The following is a 27,427-nucleotide window of genomic DNA, read 5'->3' on the forward strand; positions in this document are numbered from 1 at the left end:
CACCTTAATCACCTAAGCTCGTATTTGCACGATCGGCTTGGAAAAAATAGAGTGCTTTTAAGCTTTTTGCACTTTTATTTTTGTGCGTAGCAACAGAGAAAAATACTTTGTGTAGTAATATCAAAGCAGTTCCTAAATCCTTTTATTCCTGGTACTGTGCCTGTTGGTTTTAGGTCGAGCCTAGACGGTGCATGCGCTGTCTGGAAAACATGCTGTATTCAATATGTGGGCTATCATTCCACCCCTCGCTGATTGGTTAAGGAGAGCGTCACTCGCCAAAGCGTGCTTTTCAATGGAGTATTCGCCTTCTATGTCCAATCTTGTGTCTTGCTCCTCCCCTGCAGTATTGGCCTGTTACTGGTATCCTTTCACAAAAGGGTTTGTGTATGTTCACTCTTTTAGTTTTGCACAGCCAACCTTTTATTAATCACTCTGGTGCTGTCTCCATACCAACACCCAGCCGCCACTGCTTGTATATTTTTAGGTCTCACCTGTCGATGCGCATCGAGCAAGCGAGACTATGGGGGCTTATCCACTCTTTGTCCAACTTGCAAGGAATCGTGGCGATTCCTTGCAGTGCCCGTGACTTTTAAGCTCAATGCGCATGCGCATTGAGCTTAAAAGCGCGTGCACATGCCCCCAGCCGCCTGCCTTGCCTACTCTCCCGCCCCCTCACTTCTTGATTGCACGGCCGCTAGGCCGTGCCTCCGCTACTCTCCTCCTCCTACTCTTGATCTTCACTATTTCTTATATGCTCTTCACATGTTTTACTTTTACACATGGCTTATGTAAACACCACTTCTCCTGGTTCCTTATCAAGACTCTGATGTCCGTTTACCAATTTAAAATGGCGGCCGTTTTTTCATTTTTTGTTTTACTAAATTGAGAACTATGATGCTGGCCAGCCTCTTTTTGTTCTTTGGCCAAGTGATAATCGGCAAACTATTCTATCAGATAGCGGCCGTTTTTCTCAGATTATCGATCTACTACCTTGTTGTAGGTCCGACTTGTGTGTACTATTATCACATACTAGCACATAACACTTGAACATTCTAAGATGGCGGCAGTTTTTCTTGCCAAACTCCAACAGGCTACAGTCCTTTTTCTAATGCACCCGAATCATTATTTAAGCACTGCCGGTCGTGTCCGCTTTACTGCAGCTGTTACGAACGCGGCACGATTCTTTGCCTTTAGAATTTCTAGGATCGTAAGCTTTCTGACTTTTGGTAGCTAAGCCTGCGGCATCGATATGGCTTGAGGGAAATGAACTAATTAATATAGATGTAATGCGCTGACGGCTAAATCGAGATTCAGCCATTATATAAATATTTTTACTAGTGCTTTTTCTCATAGCGGTGACAATTATATTGCTGTAATATTTTACACTCTCTTACCGCTTTCCAGCACGATGATGGCGGTGTCAATATTTTTCAGAACTACATTTCTGACAGCGTTCCTCTCTCTGAGTGCTAACATGCAGATACTTAATGGACTATGTTTCTAAGCATGTGTTTCATGATGAGTAATGCACAGATATATCATAAGAATTGTTCTTGACATCATAATGTATATTGTGCATTAGTATGCAATTTTTTTGTTTGTGATACAGCCCATTGATCAAGCTATGAGTAGTTTGAATGTGCAAATTTTATTTTACCCCCCTCACCCTCACCCCCCTCACCCTCACCCCCCTCACCCTCACCCCCTCACCCTCACCCCCTCACCCTCACACCCCTCACCCTCACACCCCTCACCCTCACACCCCTCACCCTCACCCTCACTCACTCACCCTCACTCACTCACCCTCACTCACTCACCCTCACTCACTCACCCTCACTCCCTCACCCTCACTCCCTCACCCTCACTCCCTCACCCTCACTCACCCTCACCCTCACTCACCCTCACTCAGCGCAACCACAGCATCTTCACTAAATATATTTAATAAACTTTAAGCTATTGGCAATATAAAATAAAATCCATTTTATTTACGTATTAATTAATAATTGTTTTTTAAAGCCATTGATTTTTTTTATATCAATACATATAAGTCACATATAAGTCCCGTTAATACAAAACATGTTGCTTTACAAATGCTAGAGGTGTCACATTTACAAAAATTATAACTATTGGCTTTGTAAAGAAGAAAGCTATTAATTTAGCTATTTAGAAAAAACAACACATAAATAAAAAACAAAAAAATAAATAACACCCTACTGCGAGACCTATTGCATTTCCAATGCTTGTTTAGTTTGCACTTGGCTTCAGTTTTGCCCATCACTTACTCTCCGTGTGCCGCCCACCCACCCCCCTCACTCCTTCCACAACACTGCTTACCCACCCCCACTCTTCAGAGTTTGCTGCTTGTTTTAATGTACATTGGTAAAACGCATCATAGGTATCGGAGCACTTTACAAGAACACCAGATGCCATGAAGGGCTTGCATTTTGTTTTCGATTCTCGGCTTCACCCACTCTCCCCCTGCCAAACCGCGTGCCCCCTCACCCCTCCCACAACACTCCTTACCTGCCCCCACCACCACCCCTCCAAGTTCGCTGCTTGTTTTAATGTACATTGGTAAAGCGTGAAGTAGAAATCTGAGCGCTTTACATGAACACCAGTTGCATTACACAAGGCCCTATTCATTTTGTACACACAGGGATAAGAAGTACTTTTTTATGTTATGTGAGGTGGCAGACTTTACGGCTGCGGTGCTTTCTTTCAGCATGGCAGTTGCACACCTTTTTTAGGTTTCGCTGGGGGGCGGAGCCGTTAGGCTCCTCCTCCAGAGAAATCTATTGAGTACAGTAAGCACTCTGGAACACGCCCCCCCGTCCCATTGGCTAGCTCCATAAATGGAGCCTAGCCATTGGACGAGGGGCCTGTCCATCAATGCCGGACCAGACACGGGGGCGTTCCCGAGATTCTTTGGCTTTTGCCGACGTCACGCGACGCCGGGAACGCCCCCGAATCCATCGACACGTGTTTGGTGCAGACTGAAGGTTTGTGAGCCTTCCCCGAGCAGAGCGCACTAAAATAACCTGTGTGCAGCTTCACCACCGCAACCCGGGATCAGTAAACCCCCGACGAAGGGCCCCGTACCTTGCCGGTACCAACGCGACCGAAAACGAGCCCGCTGCTCTCCGATTGGACGGGAGAGCCGAGCCCCCTCACCAAACGCCGCGACGGGATTGGCCCGTGCGGCGCAGCGTCACCACTGTTGCCGTGTGGTGATTGGATTCCGGGGTTTGCAGTAATTTGGTACCCCCGAGTGCTTCGTTGCACTTTATTCTTAATTGACGGGTGCCACCCCGATTATGGCGCCCTTTGCGAGTGCCCACCTCGCTTCACTGTTTACTTTTGGTCTCGAGGGTGTCCACCCCTCTTAAATGCCCGAGAATCACCGCCGCGGCCTGAGCGCCGCAAAACAGGAAGCCAGGCACTACGGTGCCTGACGCGGGGCGGGACTTCCGCATTTGGAGGGAAGTCCCGCCTGCCGCCGCGCACCGATTGGCTGCTCGCTGCCGCCGGGAAAAAGAAACAAACACCCGAGCCATTGACGGCCCGGTCCCGAGATGGGGGACCGGGGGAACAGGTAGCGGGCCGGGAGCATTGTGAAGGCGGGGCTCTCATGTGCTGAGAGAGCCCCGCAAAGCGCTACCGCCACACAGGAGAAAGGACCGGAGTCCCCCACGAACCGCCCGGTAAGTGAAGGAGGGCTGGTGGGGGCTCCGTGACTGTGCAAGGCAGTGGCGTCACTAGGGGGGTGCGGGGGGTGCGGACCGCACTGGGTGACACCATCCCAAAGGGGTGACACCATCAGTGCGCTTTAAAAAGTGTGTTGCAGCTGGCGGCACACATCGGTTCTTGCACGGGCTGCTCCTGTAGGCTTGGGAGTCCTCCTAGCAACTCAGGCTCATCCTCCGAGAGTGGCAGGTAGTGCTGCTACACTGTATCTTTTTTTTATTCCTGCGGGGCGCGCAGCAGGGCTCTGAGTCACTAGATAGCCTGAGAGGCGCCATAGCCCGGCCCACCGTTCAGTGTAGCGTCGCATAAGGACGTCACGTCCTGCTTCCAAAAAGTGCAGAAGGGAGGTATTACATGTTGTGAGAACTCCCTCTGCTGTGGACTGGCCCATCTCTCGAGTGTTACTCACTTGTTTGTGGGCGACGGGGGGAATCATGGTGTTGCTCGGCCCCACAGCACCCTGCTGTTCGCACCAGACTGACCTGCCCTGCTGGGCCGCCCGCGATGTAGGGGAGGCAGGCTCAGGAGCTAAATGATCACTCAGACCGCCGGCAGCTCGGGCCCGCCAACACGAGGCAACATGATGCTGGCCTGGTGTGATCGCAGGTAAGGGCTCAGCTCATTAACATTGAAATCAATTCAGGTTAGTTAAAAAGTTGAAACGAAAGCTTACACTAGGCTAGTGGTTTTGAAAATATACAGGCAGGCCTGGCTGTGAATTAATGTGTGCCTCAGTCTCCTGAGGAGTGCCCTGAAAATAAATGCCCGGTCCTGTAGTCGACTGCGGCGGCGGGTCGAGTCAGCTGAGTCATACTCATGTTTTTGTTAACTTTATTAATTTGATCAATTGCATTGCGGTTGAGAAAGGATCCATGTTTGGGGCCTATTACATTCTGGTTTGGGAGGCTCGAGTCCGCCGGTCTTGGGCCCCACATGGGACAGAGAGCGGACTGGAGTCGAAACTAATGCTCCGCATAATGCTAATTGATTGCCAGAACCAAGGGGCATGGGGGTGGGGTGGTGGGGGGGGAGTCGGTGTAAGCTGGCAGAGGCACGATGAGTTGTTAATTGTTTTTCTTTCGGCCGCCTGGCAAAACAGGTGTTTTTCCTGCCTCAGCTTGTGCCCCAGCCCTGGCCTCCGGAATTGTTACTTTTTCCTGGCAACACTGGTACGAAGTTTTCACCACACAAGCATAATTTCTCTTTCACCACCCAGGAACATGGTTTGAATTATATTCTGCATCTATATATTGTTAAAGGAATCAAAGTAGCAGCTAGTCCATTTACAGTGACAGATTTACATATCCGATCTTAAAAAGATCTTTATTTTCAAAAAAAGGAATTGTTTTCTCTTTTGAAAGGGACCAGTACTTAGGTGACCACAATGTGTCATAAATCTAAACATTGTTTATTTGTGCAAAACCAGTATAATATAATGTCCAACTTTTTTTAGGTCTTCGTTTTACACCTTTGTGAATGTGCAATTTGTATTTTCTCATTTATTTGCACTGTTGCATGTTAAGAGGAAAACACCTCCGGGTTTTGCGCTGGCACTTCCCAGCATTCTTTTTTTTACCCTATTGCCCTAGCAACCAATAATGCCTGAGACTGAGTGATGGTGTAACCAACCTAGTTGCACTTGCTATGCTATTATTTTGTGTTTTTTTTTAGGCTAGCGCAGGTCATGAATGAGCAGATCAATTATATCATCTTCTTAACAACTGCTGTGCCTGACTGCTCTCTGATAATGAGAACTATAGTCACACAGTCTGTGTCTTGTTAGTGCCCTTTGCTGGTGTTTTACAGAAGTTTTAAGATGATCTTAGAGTTTATCGTTGTTCAAATGGGGATAATTTCTGATATTTATATGTTTTCCTTGTCTTCATTGTTAGATTTTGCTCGCAAGAAAATGTCACTCATAGTCCTCGTAATGTCACTCACTCTGAAATTATGACAATGTCACACATAGCTATCTGAAACCTTGGCAGCTATGACCATGGTCCGTGCCAACAATAATCTTGGCCGGCGGCCGGGTAAGGTTTGACAGACAGTAATATTATTTTGCATTTTGGTTTCACGGAGTCTGTGACACCAAAATGCAAAATAATATTTCTGTCTGTTGAACCTTACCCGGCCGCCGGACAAAATTATTGTCCTAATTAGCATCCGGGCGTCAATGACGTTCGAAACGTCACTCACGTCGTGACGTGGACCCGGACCTGACGTTTTAAAAATCCAAATGCTACAAGTAACAGCGCGGGCTGCTAATGCTCTCCAAAAGCCCGGCCTCCTTGCTCATCGTGCCAGGCAACGAGGGCTCCTGTTTCCTGTCCTTGGCAGTCGGAGCACAGAGCAGCATATTAAGCTGGGAGGCGGAATGCTGAAGCAGAGGCAGCGCTGCCCATGCCTGTCTGCAGTGACGGATGGCTTTCTCCGAGTCCTGCCTGCCTCTCTTAACGCTCCAGGGTGAGACATTCAGAGGGCCCCTCTCCCAACCCTTCCTCCAGTAGCGATCCTCGAGCCCCAAAAAGTTTATTTATTATTTTTTGTATAGCGCGGACTTTACCCGAAGGCGTCAGAGCGCTTCACAATAGGAACTCTGTACCATGATGATTAGAAAATAACAAGTGAACAAATTACAAAAGCAAACGTTAAGTTGCAAAAGTGACAATTGTGAGCAAACAAAATACATGAGGTTGGTAGCAAACGGTGCAATACAGGAGGAAAAAGTGACATGTGTACAGGTTACAAGAGAAAGCAGTACAATTAGAGGTATAATACTGCATAATCTGGCAGACACTAAAGCACAAGAACAAACGTTACGTAGGCAATGGTGGCACTTGTGCAATTATCTTTTGCAAACAAAATGTGAGAGGTAGCAAACAGTGTGCTACAAGAGAAAAGTGGCGTTCTAAACACTCCAAGGCCTCAAAAATCTTACCCGACCCAACACCAAGAAAGGGGAGGATGGATTCCGCCCCTGAGATTCTTGCGATGCGGGCAAGAGGAATCATTTCAGGAAAACCAAAGGAAAAAGAAGTCCCTGCAGGCTGAACTCTAGCTAACCGACCCAGGGAAGTGAACCAGGGTTTTGCAGCGCCAGGTGCACGCTTGTCTTCCTCTGCAGCTGGTAAGTGGCACCCCCATTCTTCCCTTCGCTGTGTTTGAAAGTATGCCCTTTGAGGATTACAACCTGTGCTCCTTGTGTCTGAGCGTGCAATATACCCAGTAAACTGCTTTGGTCTGTAGTTGCGCTATTGTGTGCAAGTGTAACGTACTGCCCACTGGCTATGAGTTGCACATGGGTGTCATGTTTCCATAAGTTACTGTGCGCATCTTTCTGAGTCTGTGCAGATGTAACATGCTATGCCCGGAAACAGTGTGGCCCTGAACGGGCATGTAGGGTTCTTGTGCTGCCAGTAAACCTGTGTCTAACTGGGCATGGGTAGACTGGTGCCATGCGTAGTGTGTGTGTCCTGTACTGTCCAGGACATGTGTGTAGCTGCACATGACACGCGGGTGCCATGTGCATTTTAGTCCCTTTGTAAAGCTGTGTAAGGGTATCTGGGGGGCATCATGGATTCATGATGTAAGTCATGAGGGGGTGACACCATGAGTTACCCGCACTGGGTGACACCAACCCTAGTGACGCCACTGGTGCAAGGCTCTGGGGGCAGTTCCTATTTGTTCGCCGAGCGGCCCCAGTTGGCAGAGGGCCGCTCCAACGCGTCGGGTGGCATCTTCTTTTCGAGCCAGGAGGCTCAAGGGGCATTGGTGGCATCTCGAGTCCCCCGAGAGGGACTCCAGCGAAAGGGGGCATTTCTGTGCATTTCGAGTCCCCAGGAGGGGGACTCCAACCCGAGCCAGAGAGGCTCTTCCTGCCATTGGTCTTCCTGAGTCCCCAGGAGGGGGGGACTCCACCGTGCCCACATTTGTTTATTGAGTCCTGAGAGGCTCACAGTATGACATCACTATCCCACGGGTAGAAGATAGCTAGTGGCCTGTCCAACGCGACCGAAAACGAGCCCAGTTTTATGTCTTTAGTAACAGAGAATGATCTTTATTTTGTATGTGCAGTAGCTGAGTGGTGTGCAGTTGAACAGCTGTTTAAAATCTCATGCCTACACTTCAGTTCAGTGGGGAGTGAATGATGTCACCTAAGATGGGAGAACGCGGCGGCTTGTGATCGTGGCTATCACTCCGTCATGTGATGGATCATTGGGTAGATATTAGGTACGCGTGAGAAGGAAAATAACATTGCAAAGTGTTGAAACACACGTTAGTCACGTGACTAGAGAAAGAAGAGCATCCCGGGCCCACTGGTGTTTGGGAGCCGTTCCCTCCACGCGGCTTCTTGAGCTCTCTTCTCCCCATCAGGCATCAATTATAGAGGTGGTCCCTCTCTCCCAGGGTTTGGTGTTGAGACAACTGGTAACCTAGTTCTTCATTGTTATGCGACTTTCAGGGTCTGGCTGACGAGCAGCGTTTCACTGTTGAATGGCTTCTCTCAGTTGGCCAGTGTGCTGGTCAGGGTAGATCACTGCAGCTCAGCCAAGTAGATATAACTCCGAGGGCAGATAGATTCTAAGTTAACCAGACAAAACTACCTTTTATATGCCAAATTTAAGTAATGTCATAAAAATGTCAAAATCGTGAACATACCTATGGCTAGAAACCAGATAATTGCTATGCAAAATACCTTAGCTGTGCAAACAGTACATGTGCATATTGTTTTAATCGCAAGCATAGGTAATGTAAGTAATATATAGCAGTTTTGGACAGATTTTAAATCCATGTCATGAGAATTTGGGAATCATGAATAATACCTGTGGCTTAATATCAGCTAATTACTGTGCAAATTAATTTACGTGTGCACAACAGTGCATACGGACTGGGAATTATATAGCAGATAGTTCTCAAATCATGGGCTCAGAGAGCGGCTAATGAAAACATTTTAAAGATCTATCCAAGTGGATTAAACCTGCCATATAAAACGTTAAAATTCACTGTTTTGGTGATTTTAATTGGAGCAGTGATCAGTATTATTAATGTCCTTAAATTATACTTGTAGCAGGCTTAAGTATTTGCCAAATTTCACCAAGTCACACGGCTCCACTGTGTTAAAAACCAGGATTGTTGCCTCTTTGCAGGTTCATATTCCCTGTTGGAGTGGCTAGGGAGTGCAGAGTGACTAGGGAGTGCAGAGTGACTAGGGAGTGCTAGGGAGTGCAGAGTGACTAGGGAGTGCTAGGGAGTGTAGAGTGCTAGGGAGTGTAGAGTGCTAGGGAGTGTAGAGTGCTAGGGAGTGTAGAGTGCTAGGGAGTGTAGAGTGCTAGGGAGTGTAGAGTGCTAGGGAGTGTAGAGTGCTAGGGAGTGTAGAGTGCTAGGGAGTGTAGAGTGCTAGGGAGTGTAGAGTGCTAGGGAGTGTAGAGTGCTAGGGAGTGTAGAGTGACTAGGGAGGGCTAGGGAGTGCAGAGTGACTAGGGAGTGCGAGGGAGTGCGAGGGACTGCAGAGTGACTGCAGAGATTAAGCTAATGGCAATGTAAATGACAATGCCATTTATTTATCTGTTTTCAAAACCAACACATAAATACAAATTTTGTCATTTACAATGCCAATAGCTCTAACTTTTCCAAAGGCGAAACCATTGCATTGTAAATGCTTGTTTTCTTTTGCACAGCGCCCTCTTGTTTTAGAGCTTCCACCAGTGCTGGGATTTGGGGTGTGGTTAATAGCAGACCAGCTTCTTCTGAAAGGTGGTTTAGCTGCTTTTAGGAGATTAAATGCGGCAGCGTTGGCCTGCGTTATTTTTCACTGTAGTCTGTTTTCTTGCTGATATGCCCTCTGTGGTGCTGCACGTTATGGTGCCACCCTTTCAAAATTAGGGATATTGGTCTACCTTGGGTAACCTACCCCAGTTCTCCTGCTTACCTTTTTACATTCCAGGAATATAGTCTGCTATTTCTGTTAACCGCTCCGATGCGAGGCACTTTTTACCGCTGTGTGGGCGAATTGCCCGCGTTTTCAAATTGGACGGCCCCCAGCCGACCGATGCACACGCCCACCGTGATGTCAGTCGGCTGGGGGCTGTCCGATGCACAGAAGAGGTTAAGCAGAGTTAAACCAGTTGCAAATTGTAGCTTTTCATTGCCTTCTCCCCACCCCAATGCTCCCATAATTTAGAAACCTATGCAACTGCTTTTTTTAGAATTTTAATTTTTTTGGTAGAGCATGCTCTCGTTTTTCAAATGATCACTTCACTGCAAGCAAAAAAGTTAAAAACATTGTCCTTTACAACACCAATAGTTCTAACTTTTGCAAATGCGAGACAGATTGTATTGCACATGCTTTACTGCTAATTTCACATTTTTAAAACTTTCTTTTGAAAAGAGGAAATTAAATTCCTGCGTATATAATAGGAGGAGCATTTTGTTGCCGTAAAAAAACAGGCGCCTGCAGGCCTAATGTTTCTCTCGTCCTTTGCCTTTGAATGCCTCTGAAGTCATGGGCTATTGAGCTCTAACGAGAAACTGAGAACATTATTTTTATCTTGATTAGGTCAAGCAGCAGTTCTTGCAGTGTCTGCGTTTTAGGTAACTCTGGCATTTGCAGATATGAGTTTTGTGTTTATTTGTGAAGTTCGTCTTGCGAGTGCCTGCACCTGAATTTTCGAACTGTCTTTGAAGTGTTTCAGTCAATCAATCAATTAGTCTTTATTCGATCATGTTAAAAGATCATAAAAGCACATATAAATAAGTCATTAAAATTATTTCAAATGCCTTCTTTTTAAAAAAATACAAATATTTCATCACAGTTCTAGGATGAAGACGAAAATACATAAGAAATGTTAAAAGGAAAGCATACCATTTCAAGTACATGCTCGGTGTGCTTGAATTATTATTTTTACAGACTCTGTATCCTACAGACTATCCCTTTCCTCTTCCTCATGCAAGCCCACAGGAATGACGCAACTGAATAACAAACCAGAGGGTCAGGGAGTGTTTTAAAAAAAATATAATACTACCCGACACAGCGTAAAATTCATTTTCTTTAATATTGGTTTACGGTGGACATTGCTTTCCTTCTCGTATAGGCTGCAAAATAAATATATATGCAATTCTGTTTGAGGTGATAGGTTGTTACAAGGGCACGCACTTAAGTCTGCGTGATTATATATTTTTTCCGGGTAACCTAACATCAGAGGAATCAAGTTGGTGTGAAACCTTAGTAATATTAATCTATGTTGCATCCTAAGTACATTTACTAAATAAGAGAAACCTCCTCCAGTTAATGGTGGGTTGAGGCCATATACCGGGGCTGCATATTTCTCTTTATGGTGTTCATCTCATTTATAATTGGCCATCAACATAAACCTATCACTAACCCTGTGTTTGAGAATCTTCTCGCAAGCTAGGGGATCTTTAAAAAGTTAGTGGAGACCGATCTCCCTTAAAGCTGACTCTACATAACTAAGCCACCTAGTCCTCTTCCATTTGTCCATTGCTAGGCAGCTTCTTAATATTGATTCAGTGGGACTGTCTCTCTCCTCCAGATTGAATGCCAGAGGAGGAGTGGAGCTAACCGTATTTAGTCTGAGATATAAGGTAGATCCAGTTCAGAGTGTAAAATTCCATTTGTAAGGGAGGGAGATAAACCCACTACAGATTTAAAGTATAAATTTTCAGAAATTTATAGTGGTGTCGGTACGACAATACCCCACACCCCAGCTCCGTAGGTTGCTGCTGCTTGAACTCTTGCCTGATATATATTTATCTGTATTAGGGGTTTTGCACCCAATTTTCTGGCAAAGCTTTTTATAGCACCAATACCCCTCTTCATCACCATCTTTCTCCCCTCCACCAGTTTTGCCCACAACAGATCTTTATCAAAAAGGGTGACAAGTAGGGAAAGGAATCCACTACCTACATTTTTTGCAGTTCTGCACAGAAGTGCAGTACCTTTTTTCTTTTTTTGTTGCCCCTGTTAATAATAAAAAAGATTTAGTTTGGTTCACTTTTAACTGAAGTGAATCCATGAAGGAGACCTATGCGGTTAGGAGCCTTTGTAGCCCAATCCCTGTATTAGCGATTAAAACCACATTGTCTGCGTAAGCAAGTAGTGGTAGCATTTGATTCTCAAAAAAAGGAACATCCCTGGTGGCCACTGTTAATGCCTTTTCTACTCCGTTGGTGTATAGTGAAAAGAGAAAAGGGGCCAATACACACCCCTGCCTTACTCCCTTGGAGATTTTAAAGGAACGTGTACAGTCTCGAGTTTTGGTGTAACGCACTGATACCATAGCGTTTGCATATGCTTGACTAATAAAGTTTAGTGGGTTTAATCCCCTCATCTCCATTATGGACCATAGCTTATCATGGGCCAATCAGTTGAATGCGCTGAGGTCCATTAAGGCCATGTACAATTCCCCCTCCTTCGCTCTGGTACATTTATCTATGATCGGTGCTAAATTTAAGCACTGATCCACAGTACCTCTTCCCTGCTAGAAGCCATACTGGGCCTGGATCAAGATCTTTTTTTCTGTAGCCCAGTCCTCTAATCGAGAGAGGAGAAGGCGGCCCGCTAGCTTTGATGTTGTATCCAGCATGGAAATAGGTCTGTAATTTTTTGGGCTTGTCCTATCCCCTTTTTTGTATATAGGTACTATAACCCCTGTTGACCATGCAGGGGGGGGGGAGCTACCAATACTATACTGTTCAAGACATTAGTTAGTTGTGGAATCCATAAATCTGGATTAGCTTGGAAAAAGTCTATTGGGACTCCATCGGGTCCGGAGGCCTTTCCTGAGCTACATGAGTCCAGCCCCACTTTGACTTCAATAAATGAAAATAATAGGGGCACTTGAGACATCTCCTGTGTTGATGCTTGGCAATTTGTTATACCTGGATGTGAAGTAAAAATATTCTCAAAATTATATGCCCATGCCTCCTCATCGACATGTGTCTAATGATGGATCACTATGAGTCTTAAAATAAGGCGCATTTACCAGCTTCCAAAACTCGTAACTGTTACCAGATCTGGCTGCATTATCCAGGTAGTCCCATAAGTCCACCCTAATTTCCTTTTCTCTAGATTTCCTTGCTAATTTAAAAGTGTTTCAGTCGTTTTTTCATTTTCTTTTATGTTTTTCCAGATGAGGTGTTTATGGACGACACAGAATGTGACTCCGAACCTGTGGCCTATGAAGCTCCTCGGCCTGTGCAGATAGTTCTGGCGCATGAAGATGACCACGACTTTGAGCTCGATGAGAGGGCATTAGAGCAGATTTTACTACAAGAACATATACGAGATCTCAATGTGGTGGTGGTTTCTGTGGCTGGTGCCTTCCGGAAAGGCAAATCATTTCTGCTGGACTTCATGCTTCGATACATGTACAAACAGGTAAACTGTGATGCGGCGTACTATGGTGCTTAAATTATATTTTTTTATAATTTACAAACGGGTGCCAGTGGCCCAGCATCTAGGCACAGATGCATGGCCCGTTTAACAATTGGAGGATAAAGAAGGTATAAGAAAATACCTTCATTCTGTAACTTTGCCCTGCAATTGACTTTCATTATGTCTGTGATAGACCCTTACCCACTTTCCTTTATGTGCCCTAGGTAACGCACTTGCTGCTACATTAGAAACTTGGCAGCTTTTAGAACTTATTTGTTTTACAAAATAGCCTAATCAATGCCATATTAACAATCTTCTGTTAGCTTTTTTTTGTATTCATTATGGATCTTTGGGATCATAGTTAACACCTTCGCCGCGGGGCTAATTACCCTGCGACGCGGGGAGCCGTGCGCTGCGCCGCGCTGCTTGTTACGAGCTCGGCTCGTCATGCAGCACAGTGGCGCTGTGCTCACAACGAGCTGAGCTTGTCATGACCACGCTCGCTTAATGGAATGCCCAGCACAGCAGGGAAATAATCCCCGCATGTGTGTTCCGCGGCTGTCATGACGAGCTCAACTCGTCATGAGCACAGCGCCACTGTGCCTCCTGACTAGCTGAGCTCGTCATGAGCACCGAAGGTGTTTAGACCACATAGTGAAACATCTATCTGTTGAATTTGTTTCCTCATTTGGAGATGTATGACATTCGTTGTTAACAAATAAAACTCTGAATGCCTTTTGATCAGGCATCCTTTCTCGTTCTCTACTGTTAATTTTCTTTTACTTTCTTCCCTGCCTCGTTCTCCTAATTTGTGGTGCAGACTCGGTGGTGCTTAAAGTAAAAGCCCCCTATTGCGTCTCCACATCAACCCTTTTTCCCTTTCATTCTCATGGCTCTACAAAAACCTATTTTTCTTTGCTCTCTCCAATTCTGACTTTACTTATCCAGTATTATGGGTATCTTTCATAGATTCACATGCCTGAATCATTCCCTGATGTCGGGGTGGGAGTCCCCGGTACATAACAATAGTAATGTCATATAGACCTATACATACTAATAGGCCAGAGGCCTCACATTAGTAACCTATCTAAGTTCTTTTGTAAAAAGGACCAAACTTTGGCCAGGAGCCAATCAGCTACTCCCGCCCTCTAGAACCTTCCTGGAAGGAGCCCTAGTCCCTCCGATTTTCTACCGCATGTCGTGCTATGGGAGTCTCCACTGAGCTCTGCTCAGCTTTCTGGTATTTCTGGATTTATTCCATATTTTTCTCACAGAACTTAATCTTGTGGAGGAGTACTTCAGTCCACCATGTCTGACACTCCTAAAAAAGGGCTCTTTAGACCCTGTGCTTCATGCAGCAAGTTGAGACTACATGTGGATGACCGGCATGAAGACTGCCTCTACTGTCTCTATCCTGACCACTCTGCGAAGGATTGCAAAGTCTGCCGCACTTTCTCTGCCAAGACCCTGAAGGACAGAGAGGGGCGCCTGCTTTTATGGCTCAAGAGACTTAAAGAGAAGGATCAGACCATCTCTTCAGGTGAGAGCGAGTGTTCCTTTTATGAGCTCACACTCCTCCTCCAAAAGGCCCAGACCGTCATCTCCAGACCATTCTGCAAAGCCACCTCAAAAGAAGACGCCCAAGTCTTCAGAGGTTCGTCCACAGGCCATGGCAGTGAAGAGTTCTCTTAAGAATGCCACCTTCAAGGAGCCTTTGCTGGTAACTTCGGCCATGTCTGTGACGACGTCGACAGCAACTATATCTAAGTCGACGGCATCGTCCTTCTCTGCCATGAAGACTACCACGGCATCGTCGTCGACGGGTAGGTCTATTATATCTGTGTTTGCTATTAAAAAATAGTCGACGTCGACGACCTCTAACACGTCGACGAAAGCAAAGTCATCGTCGTTGACGAGAGTCACATCAGCGTCGACGACATCCTCATCGACGGCATCTAAGGCACCATCGACTGCTCTATCGTCGACTAAGCCATAGACGTCGACCAAGCCATCGACACCAGCGTCGACTAAGCCGACGTTGACGCGATCGTAGACAAAGCCATCGACAACTGGTCCAGCGTCGACACTGCCGTTGACTAAAACTGCCGTCGACCGCATAATCGTCGATGAAGAAAACAGAGACATCTGCTATGGCCAAAGACGCTCCACCGTCGACTACCACCCCGTTGACGGGGTCGTCGACGACAGTCTTCTACACTGAAGTACTCTTACACACACACTACAGACTGACAACTATTACTTTAACGCCGGAATTGACGTCGCCTAGCAGAGTCCAGCCACTGCCACCGGCCCATCTGCTGGACACGGGAGGATTCTGATGACCGTTCAATGTTCCAAACTGCGACAAGTCATCAGAACTCCACGTTAAGGTCCATGAAAGCTCAGACTGTGAAGACCTGTGTCAGGATGAAGGGCGATATCAGGAGGAATCTCAAATTACTCCACCTCCTTCTTCACAACCTATGGTGTGCCTCCCAGCATCAATAGTGACGGACCTGCAATTTCTCATAGCGGACTACAAGCAATGGTTTCCGCCCACTCCGCCTCCTCCAGTAAAGCAACCTACACCTGTGATACCTCACCAACTTCTTCGCCCTAGACCACCTCCACTGGTCATTTGTCAAGATCCTGTCTCTTTACCACCTCTACCTTCTTCTGATGAGGAAGAGGAAGTAGTAGAAGAAGAGGAGGGACAGCAAGAGGAAGGAGAAATACAGAACAATGAATGGAATAACTGTCATTCAGGATCCGGCATCCCCTGACCAGGCACAGGCGGATTCACCCCCAGAGGATATCGGGGGGGGTTTCATAATATTTTGGAAAGGGCTGCGGCAAGATTTAAAGTCCAAATGACCACTCAAACCCAGGATTGTTTCCTGTATGACTTTAAAGAGCCATTCAAGAAGGCTGTGCGATCCATCCCTATTATTGATTACACCTGGAATCAGGGGGTAAAGATAATGAATAACCCCTCATCTCTGCTTCCAGTTCCGTCCAGGCTCGACAAGAAATATAAAGCCCCAGACACGGCTCCGGCATGCCTTATAGGCCAAACGAAACCGGACTCTGTTATTACGCAGGCTGCACAGGGTAAATCTAGTAATCCGTCGGCCGCGCTGACTGCGCCACCAAATAAGGAAGGCCGTAAACTTGGTAATATTGGTAAAAAGTTTCAGTCCATGGCGGCCCTTTCTATCCGGGCGGCAAACTCATTGGCCCTCTTAGGACGATACAATCGCCAGATGTGGGCGGATATTGCCCCATACTTAGGAGCAATACCCGAAGAACAAAAAGAAGAGGCAAAGAAGATGCTCCTTGAGGGCAAGCGATCCGCCTCGGAAATGATAGATGTGGCGATTGATATCTCCTACAGGATTTAGACAGATGGCAGGGGCAGCAGTCCTAAGGCGCCAGGGGTTGCTTAAAGCCACATTGTTCCGGCCTGAGGTACAGACCAAGGTACTGGATATGCCGTTCGATGGAGTACTGCTCTTTGGGGAGCATATAGATGAGATGCTGCAGGGTATCAAAAAGGATACAGAGACCGCGAAAGCCCTTGGTACCCTATAGTATAAAACTACTTCCTTTCGGGGCTCCAGAGGAAGAGGACAACAGACAAGAGGTGGCTATCAGGGATACAAAACCTCCTATGGCTCATCACAGCAATACAAGCCGCAATACCAGCAGAGACAGCAACAAGGCCACTCATCGTACAACAAGTCTTCCTTTCGAGGACGAGGAGGAAAAAAAGACACAGCCAGAAGGCAATGACCTCTTTCTCCCACAGGCCTCCATTTTTTTCTCCGCATTACGCAGTTGGAGGGAAAATATCGAACTTCCTCCACAATTGGCAAAAATTCACTACGGATCGTTGGGTTCTCCAGCTGGTTCGGTGTGGACATACTTTGGAGTTCGTAAAGACTCCTCCTCCGAACCCCCCACGTCCTTTGCAGCACAAGAATCTGCATCTCCTTCAAAAAGAACTCTCACTAATGCTCCAGAAAAGAGCCGTAGAAAGAGTTCCCCGAGGTCAGAGGGGGAAAGGATTCTACTCTCGATTCTTCCTAATACGAAAAAAGGAGAAAAAATGGAGACCTATATTGGACAGAAGAAGCCTCAACAGATACCTCAAGAAACAATCGTTCCGTAAGGTATCCATTCAAGAGGTGTTACAGCTACTCAATTCCAAAGATTTCATGGTGTTTTTAGACCTCCAGGACGCCTACTTTCACATACTGATCCACAAGAGTCACTGACAATTCCTGAGATTTGTGGTGACGGGAAGGCACTACCAATTCAGAGTGTTGCCATTTGGCCTGAAGTCGGCACCACACATTTTTACAAAATGCCTGTCTCCTTTGGCAGCGTACCTTCGCCAACTCCATCACCAGGTTTTCCTCTACTTTGACGACTGGCTCTTCAAGGCTCCTACTCTGGTAGGCGTAACCAGATCTTCCAACGCCTGTCTTCAACTCTTCGAGAGCCTAGGACTTGCGCTCAACCAGGAAAAGTCTGTCCTTCAACCATCGCAACGTCTCACCTTCCTGGGAGCAACTCCGGACACACGCCAGGGAAAGGCCTTCCCTTCACAGGAGCGTCAAATCAAACTAAGATCTCTGGCAAGCAGAGTTCGGACCAAAACGACCATCAAGGTGCGACTCTTCAAATCATTGTTGGGGATAATGTCCTCCAATATCCTACTAATTCCACACTACCGCCTCCTGTATGCGCCCATTACAGGAAGCGTTGTCACCTCAGTGGATCCAGTGCTCTGGGTGCTTCGACGATCTGATCAAGATCACGCCAGTCATGACGCAGGCCCTGCACTGGTGGCTTCAAACAAAAAATCTGAACCAGGGCCTTCCATTCCCGCTTACAATCTCCTCGCGTAATAACAGATGCCTCGTCGTTGGAAGGATGGGGTGCGTTCCTGCAGAAGCTCCGGATCTACGGCCAATGGTCACTACTGGCAGAAAAGCAGCTGCACATCAACCTGCTCGAGTTGAGGGCACTATACCTGGCACTTGGAGCATTCCTGCCTCGGATCAGGAACTCCCTAGTGCTTGTGAGAACCGATAACACCACCACAATGCACTATTTGAACAAACAAGGGGGTACTCGATCGATGACGTTGTCTCAAGAATCTCAACGAATTTGGAAATGGATACTCCAACACAAAATTTCTCTTCGAGCAGAGTATGTCCCAGGGGCAGACAGTACCCTGGCGGACTCTCTAAGCAGACAACGCTCCATTTGCCATGAGTGGGAGCTCGACCAACATGCTCTCATCGCAGTGTTCTCCCGCTGGGGCACACCTCACCTGGACCTGTTTGCGACGGAAATCAACGCAAAATGCCAACATTATGCAAGCTGGCTTTCCCAGACAGGATCTCTCGGGGATGCATTTTCTATCGCATGGTGCAACTTCTTTGCTTAAGCATTTCCTCCATTTCCCCTGATTCCAAGGGTTCTCCGGAAACTGAAAACAGAGCATTGTACCCTGTTCCTGGTAGCCCCAGCGTGGGCGCGCCAACACTAGTTTACAGAACTCCACCTTCTATCGCTGGAGCCGCCGATTCCATTCAGGCCATACCCGAATGTCCTCACTATGAACCAGGGGCAAGTCCAGCATCCAGATCCGGCATCTCTCAGATTATCGGCTTGGCTCCTGAGTTCAGAGAGTTCCAGGACTTAGATATTTCTCAAGAGTGCAGAGCAGTCTTGGCCCGGGCCCGGGCTGACAGTACAAACAAGACTTATTCCCTTAAGTGGAAGATGTTCTGTATGTGGTGTAAAGCTAATAAACTGCATCCATTTTCGTTATCTCCGGCGCAAATGCTGCCTTACTTCCTTCACCTGGCTAACTCTGGATTGTCCCACGCCTCCATAAAGGTCCACCTGGCGGCCATCTCTCGATTTAGGCGCTCTTCGTCTGGAACGTCACTATGGTCCAATAGATTGCTCAAGAAATTTCTGAAGGGGTTATTCAGAACATTCCCTCCAGTGAGACCGTTACTACCTACGTGGCAACTCAACATTGTCTTGGCTCAGTTGATGAAACACCCCTTTGAGCCAATTCATAAAGCAGATATCAGATACTTGTCATGGAAGACGGCTCTTATTGGCTCTCGCGTCAGCAAGGAGAGTAAGTGAGCTTCAGGCTTTATCTATTCAGGACCCTTTCCTTCAGTTCAAACAGGACAGAGTCATCTTAAGGACCAATCCTAAGTTCATACCAAAGGTTCCGTCTACTTTTCATCTCAATGAACCTATTGTTCTAAAATCTTTCTTTTCGAATCCATCCACAGCAGCGGAGAGAGCTCTCCACTTCTTAGACCTGAAGAGATGTCTGAAGTTCTACATCCATAGGACGGAACAGTTTCGAAAATCCAGCCAATTATTCATTGCCTTTAGCAGGCCAAGGAAAGATCATCCGTTGACAAAGCAGAGTATTTCAAGATGGATCTCTGCGGCCATCGCCTTTTGCCACCAACAAGCAGGACATCCTCTGCCTTCCAAAGTTCGGGGTCATTCCACAAGAGCAGTCTCCACTTCCATGGCGCTCTTTGCTGGGTTGCCCATTGTCGACATTTGTAGAGCGGAGACATGGAAGACACCACATACGTTCACCATGCACTTCTGCTTGGACTCAGAACTTATGAAGGATGCAGCAGTGGGACAAGCGGTGCTCCGTCATCTATTTCATTAGAGGGGAGCCTTCTTCCTCTCATCCCACCTTCCTATTGCCTTCTTGCACATTTCTTCCTCCTGATCATGTTTCCAGGTTCATGGTATTGCACTAATGATAAGGTATTATTAAGTGCCTTACATGGTGTATTATACAGAATGTGCTGACTATTGCTTGCTACTCTGATTCAGGCATGTGAATCTATGAAAGATACCCATAATACTGGATAAGAAATGAGTTACCTGTAACTGCAGTTATCCACTATTGGTATCTTTCATAGATTCACATGCAACCCACCCGCCTTCCCTGGAAGGGCTCACCTTGGTTCTCTCAGTAGGTACTACTTAGCACTGTGCTTACGAAAATCTGAGGGACTAGGGCTCCTTCCAGGAAGGTTCTAGAGGGTGGTAGTAGCTGATTAGCTCCTGGCCAAAGTTTGGTCTTTTTTACAAAAGGACTTAGGTTACTAATGTGAGGCCTCTGGCCTATTAGTATGTATATGTCTATATGACATTACTATTGTTATGTACCGGGGACTCCCACCCAGACGACTGGGAATGATTCAGGCATGTGAATCTATGAACGATACCAATACTGTTTAACTGCAGTTACAGGTAAGTAACGAATTTCTTCTACACAGTGGCTTTTTCATTTCTCCTTAATATTTTTCCAAAGCCACTCCTCCTTTCCTCTCACTTTGTAAGCTGCCTTTTTTAGTTCTGGCTAAGGCTGTTTTTTAGGACCTCATGTCTTCTCTTCAAAAAGTAAGGTGAGAAATGCAGATTATGGGCTTTTGGTCATTGTTTATGTTGGACCTAGAGAAGCCAGGTCACATAGGGTAGCCTGGCCTAGGGTAAGACAGTCAGTTATCAGAGGCACATTTGTAAAGGTTGCACACCACCCAGCAATAACTCAAAGCAATTCCACTCAAAAATGACACTACACCAATCTTGGAAAAATACGAGCTGTTTTATAAAAAATCACTTTTAGTCTCTATAAATGCTTAACACTCTTTAGTCACAATACATAGATTTAGCTCTGCGTCAAATCATCGCACGACAATGTTTACAGAAGAGAAAACATCACTATACGATTTATCAGCAAAAGAGTTCATCACTGGGAATCTTGGTGAGAACCAGCTATACACTAAGAGCATTTAAAAAAACCATTGGTTTCCACAAGGAAGGACGTCTGTCTATTCCTCCTATTGCATTAAGGGACAATGACTAATGACCCCCTTTGGATTCTTACCAGAGTTCACCTCCGCCACCCTTATAACAGAAACATTTCCTATCCCAATAGCATGTCATAGCATTAATAATTTAGGAGTCTTTGATGGAAGTCTTAAGGGCTTCCTGAGTCAATTACCCACACTTTCCGATCTGTGCAGAGGGAGAGGGAATCACCTCTCAGAACCCTTAGACAGTAGATCCCCGCTCTCCAGCTCCCCCAACACACACCCTCCTTACTTTCAAAGAAGGCCCTTCATTGGCCTCTGTCTGGAATCGCCGGAAGAAAAGAGGACATCAATAGAGGCTCTGCAAGGAGCTGAACGCCTCTTAGCCTAACCCACCAGACCAGCCACTCACTCTCCGGGCTGGCGTCAGGCGTAAGGCTTCATTGACTGTGGTGAGTTGATGCGCACCTCCTGCCGGGTTCCTCGTCGTGGTACAACTCCGCCTCACTCTCGATCCAGCCGAGAGTTCCTTCAGCCCTCCTTTGGGCCTGCGCGGCGCACAAGACGCTTCCCCACCTCCGGGTCCGCCCGCTTACCAAGCCTGCTCGCCTCAGGGACAGCGCTCCTCCTCAAAGGCACCGCCCGCCTCGCACCTGGCCTGCGCAACACTCGGGCCGCTACACTTCGGCAAAAGACGTGGCGCCTTCCAATGCTGGATACTGCTCGCGCTTCTGGGCATGCGCGGGGATCAGCGTCTCCTCGATCACGCACCAGCCCAACAGCCCCACTGCAATCCCTTGTCTCCGCTTCAAGGATTCATCAGCTGGCACAGGGCGTCTCAACTATGCTCTTTGGGGTGACCGGTAAGCAGTTCAGAGGTAGGGGGGTTTTACCCAGTCAGCAGCGAGGCTTTAGGCTAGCAGGGGCCAGAGGATCTCGGGGGGCGGGGGGGCGACTGAAATCACTGCTCTGACTCCCTCAGATGTCAGGGTCCCACCAGAAGGTTTGGTTAGAGGTTCGGGGGGGGGGGGGGGGACGTCGTCCAGAAGAGGCTGTCAAACTGTTAAACTAACTTCTCCCTGTGCGTCCACCTCCCCTCGCCACTGCCTCACTCCTCACACTTCCTAGACTGCACAAAATGGCTTCCTTGCCCCTGTCCTTTTATAGACTGGCCACACAGGGTCCAGTAGGGTCCAGAAGGTTCTGGAAGGCCTCTGTTAGCCTATGGGGCTTTCCAGGGGATGGCAGTTGTGACAGTTGAAAACCACCATTTTGTAGATCTGATTGAATTCCAGTCAGAAAAAGGCACCTAGGCCTGAGGTAAAATACTATGGGGCAAAAGAGCATCTATCCCCCAGGTCAACACCATAACAATCTAGTGGACACAAAGATGAAAAGGGTATGAGGGGCAAAAAAAGGCAAAATAAATAATTAATAGAAGGGGCTACGCAAAAGGCCAGACAGGTGTAACAGTTTACCATAGCTTGAATGGGCTGTCCAAGGCCATGACATATCCTAGACTGAAACATTGTCCCTTGGGTATTCCCATAATGTATTGGTGATTAGCCAAAAGAGTCTTTTTTTACACTTGAGCTTGTGTGTGTTTTTTATTTATTTACTTTGCTGAAACAGCATTTTAATTGCTAATTTTACAACTTTATTGCTTGGATAATACATGCTTTTTGGATTATTAAGTTTATTATAAATCAGTGCTGCTTACTAAATCCATTTAGCAATTTACTTAATAGGTTTCTTTATAAGACGGAGTTGCCCAATTATGACAAAACACACATTACCTAACAAAAAGCCAGACTTGCTGACTGTATCAAGGCTTGTTTCTGCATATTGCTCTGTCACAGTAGTCCGCTTTTCCTTACATTTCTTCAGTTTTGTATTGTAATTTAGGTTTTCTCTTGCCCTACCTACGCCCCCACTTTACACCCACAACACTCTTTTTCCCTTTTCAGCACCACTGAATCCTTATCCTGTATTTCTCTTTTTTAGGTCTCTCCTACTAGCGCGCATGCGCCGCATAGGAAAGAGACCTTTAGCCAGCGATTCCCTTGCGGGAGCGAGTAGCTGGCTCCATATGTTATCAATTATTGCGCCTTGCTGCTCGCTCCCTCAAGGGAATCGCGCAGGCCCCCTCCTCTCTCCCCTCACCCTGCTGTTGTGCGCATTAGTTTTATCTGCTATAAAAATCAGCCAGCCCTGGGAGGCATGATGGAGCTAATGGGAGAGCGGCTCCGCATATCAGTAATTACAGCTCACCCCGGACTTGGAGGAGATAAAACGGGAACTTGCGCACTCGTTTTATGGATGAGCTGCAAATAGGCGGATTAGAGGCGTAATATTAATAAGGGGGGACTGGTTTAAGGCTGTCGCTCAGAAGCTGTCTGCTTGGATAGACACACAGGCGGAGGGGTCAGTCTCTTTTTGGGGGTTCTTGGGTCACCTTGGGATCCTGCTGGCAGCAAAACAGGGTTCTGGGAACCTTTTAATCGTCCTAATAATATCTTGGTTTTATAGAGCTTACTCAACCGGGCTTGCCGCTAATAACGGCTTTGCTGTTGCCATCAATGAGTGACTTGGAGGGAGGGACAGCGGGCTGTACCCATCTCGTGGGCTGTTAGGGTTCACCTTTGCTCAATGCAGCTATGAAAACTCGTTTTCTTAAAGTGAGGGCATCATAAGAGGCCAGTGAAGACCCTTAAAGTGGGAAGTTCTGGCTCAGTTAAGTGTACGCACACTTGGTTCTTGCCCATGTGGAAATCAGCCACGCGCTCTGTCTGCCAGGTCTGGGCATTTACTCCTTTCACTGCCAGGCTCTGAGCTGCACCTCCGTGTATGAACGACTGCAGTACGAGGGACAGAGTGGTGACTAAAAGGTGCGCACCTTTTATTCCTGTCTTTGATTTGACATTGGAGGCACAAGAAATGATCGAAGTGAGACAAGGCAGAGAACCGGGAGTGTCCATAGCGCAGAATGGACAGCTGAGATTTTGGCAAGACTGGGTGCTGAGTTTGACAGAAAATAGTAGAATTTTCTATTAGACTTAAATGGCCTTGGTGAGGGGCTGTAGTGTGGAGGGCTTGTCTAAACATGACGGACTGTAGTCGAGGGGCCTTACTTAAGCACACTTTTGAAGCATAGCCCGTGGGGCATTTACTTCTGTTTTACAATTCTGAGTCCAGGGCATCAACTGTCTGTAAAGATCCTGCGCCTGCATTTATGAGTTTAAAGCTTACAACTGAAAGACCTATAACTATTTGAAGGTTATACTTTTGTTTTATAAAATGCAAGTGTGGGTCGGTCTTGGAGAAGTCACTCCATGACAAATTCTGAATGACCAGCAAATTAAAGTCCCATGAATGCATGTGGCCAAAGATCATTTAAGGCTAGAATTTCGTTCACTTGAGCTACACTCTTAACTTCACTATCAAATAATTCCGACTTGTGTAAAATAAATTCTACTGCCAGTAATAGTTTGTGGCAGCCAAACATCATTTTGACTATGGTGTGTGCATGTTCTGTATAGTCAGATAACGGATGCTTGTTATCCAGTGAAATCTACGCGATTGACCTCGGAAGGATGAGAAGCTGAGTGGATCTGCAAGGAATCCGACTCGTGACCAAGAAGTCAAAAACTGATAAGTAGGGTGGATGCATTAGTCAACAGGTCCTCGTCGAGAGCCGGCTCTGATTTGCTGTTTTGAGTCTGATACCACTGACCTCTCAGTCAGTACAAACAGGTTGAGGTTATGTTGTGAAGGCCTCACCAGCCCTTTTGCTCACTCTGGGCATAGGATTATTGCATGCTGTGGTCCTCGTCTTACCTCTTACCTTTGGCGATTAGGAGAGTCCATGCATGGCATGCATGTCATACAGCAATGGGGGTAACTCTTTACCAGTGCTGCCGGAGTTGGGGAGTTGCTCAGGATTTCACAAGAATGACCTGGTCAGTAGATGAGAATTGATGGGAGGCTGGTCAAGCATCCATATGTAATCTTGCACAAGTGTTATGACTGCCACCTGAAATGCATCAAACCGTGGGATTCCTTCAAAATATATGTGCAGGGGTCAATAGTCATGTCAGAAATTTTAATGGGGTTTTCCGGGATCTGAATGGAAGGCAGGTTAGATGAAAAGTGAAAGCAACAGTTGATGTCTCTCTACTTGCACGTTTGAGATGTGATTTTTATTCCGTATTTCATGGATCTGCTGGAATCGTTGTTACGGCAAAGTCTCCATTGGGCAAAATGGCATTCCAGGCCATCATACTGTCACTGTACCGCAGCAGTGCTCTGCTTTTAGATAGGAAACTACAGAGGAAGAAGGTTGAGCATTAGCACTGTCTGTAAACGGATGAGGTGCCTTCTGTAGCAGCAGCGTCTCACCCTCCGACACAGGCAGACCGGCCATTCAGGCAAAGAAAACCTCAAGTAACCAGTTATCCCGACCCTTCGCCATAGAGAGAAAACACAGGTTTCCTTTTTAACATGATCATTGTTGTATAACAGTAAGGCCATCTCTCAGAATGCCCTGTACATCCATTGAAAAGGGCCCTAGAGGGCATGCCTTGGGAGTGACAAGATGTTGTTTTTGTTGCCAATCATTTTGAAGTGTCTTGATTAGTATGATAAAGTGGGGCCTCAGCTCTGCTTTCTGATTTTACCCAGAGGGTATATTTTGTATCACTGCTGAAGTTGTCTCATGTCACACTTCAGTAACTTATGCAGTGCAGGCCGAATTCTTGGCGTTCCAGTTCTTGACGTTTTGCTTTCCCATTAAAAATGCATAATTAAGAGTCTCAGAATGCAAAGAAAAAGAGTGCTGGTTAAACTACTAATCCCTAAAACAGGGCAGAGTGAGATCTATGAATTATGAACAAAAACCTTTTTTTGTTAAGTGGTTTCTGAAATACCCATCTTCCGCTGTCATACATGTGTAATTTATCACAAAGAGTGCTAAAAATGTGGCGTAACAATAGTCCTCGCAGCCCTGCAGTGTGAGGGGCCCAGAGCTCTATGGGGCACCCTCTGGCATGGGCAGTGGGCCCCTGGGATAAGAGCTCCTGACTAGGACAGGAGCGTGGAGAGCCCTCTCCATATACATTGCAGGGGGTGCCCAGTCAAGTTTCATTTATGCTACTGCGTGCAGTTACTCACTATCTGAAGGCATTTCAGTCACTGCGCTTTCCATTAGCAGGACCTCAGCTCTGCTGAGAACTGTTGGTGATGCAACTTTAAAAGAACATCCATGCACTGATTCTACCAGATCTTGATAGCGGTAACAGCACACGCACCGTAATCCCCAAGGCACACCTGACCCAACTATAGAGCAGTCTTGTCAGTACAACACAAACACATTTGCTTTGACAGAACCCCACTGACGTACTGCGTGCACACACTGCATGCAGGGCTATGTCACAGTCTACAAGACCGTCAATGCCAGCAACCACAGTGCTTCCTTCCTTCCAAGACTAGGAGCTCCGGTGCAGCGGCATCTCTACCAGGATGGAAGCTAAGACGCGCTGGAAGAGAAGATGAGTCGACTGATCTTCTACTTCTAGGTCCCCGAGTTCAGCTCACATGGGCAACCAATTTGCAACACCTCTCCACCCTCTCCCTTCTTCAAGGGTGTAGTGTAGTTTGTCTTCCAGGCCCAGCGCTGCGGCGGGGTGCTGTGTTCGTGCTGTAGATGTTCATGGTGAATTTCCCCTAGGTGTCTGTGCAGTGCAGCACTCAGCAGCAGGTTACAAAAGTGGATTGAATGGATGTGGCGCAGCCATCAAGAGCTTCTGTCGATAGTGTGTGCAGCGATCCACGACCGCTTGCCTTGCACAAATCTTCCCAGTCTGGGTTTATTCATACGGCAAAGCCAGTATTGTCTCGTTTTGTCCTCCTGAAAGAGGCGTGCTTCAAAATTGTTAATCCTTTGTTGGGGTGCCCCAAACATCTGCTGCACGTGTCTAAACACCCTGCACAGCTCGTGGCCCTTAGGGACTGGGGTCCGAATGAGTGATGGATGGTTCCATGCAGACGGTGCGATAGCCCTGCATGTTTGAGGCATTCTCTTAGGTGGCCTGGGCGGCCTGGCGCTCAATCCATCATTTCACGCATCACTCCAGCTCACCCGCAAACTGTGAAAAGACCCGCCTGTGGGCTCAAACCCACTGAGAAAAACCAGCATTGGCATCGCCTTTAGGTCTCGCCTTTCGTACTTTATAATTTTTATTTATTTATTGAATTTGTATGGCGCGACAGCTACCCAGAGGGTTTCCCGGCGGTGTTTAGCAATGCAACAGTTTGTTGTTGCACCAAGGATATTGTGCTGCATAAATAAATACCTATAAGGTCCCAAAAGCGAGACCTATTGACTATGCCAATGCTCGTTTGC

General features: G+C 46.8%; 1 protein-coding gene across 2 annotated transcripts in view; it reads left to right on the plus strand.

Moving 5' to 3' along the window:
- The window catches only part of ATL2 (atlastin GTPase 2), an 837,115-nt gene that overhangs the window by 159,601 nt on the left and 650,087 nt on the right, over positions 1-27,427 (plus strand). For both annotated transcript variants that reach the window (XM_086927189.1, XM_086927190.1), the window contains exon 2: positions 12,897-13,144. In XM_086927189.1, coding sequence (XP_086783315.1) covers positions 12,897-13,144 — 248 coding nt within the window. The remainder of the gene's footprint in view (positions 1-12,896; positions 13,145-27,427) is intronic.

This window comes from Lissotriton vulgaris, chromosome 6, assembly GCF_964263255.1.
Source record: "Lissotriton vulgaris chromosome 6, aLisVul1.2, whole genome shotgun sequence".
Lineage (NCBI taxonomy): Eukaryota > Metazoa > Chordata > Amphibia > Caudata > Salamandridae > Lissotriton > Lissotriton vulgaris.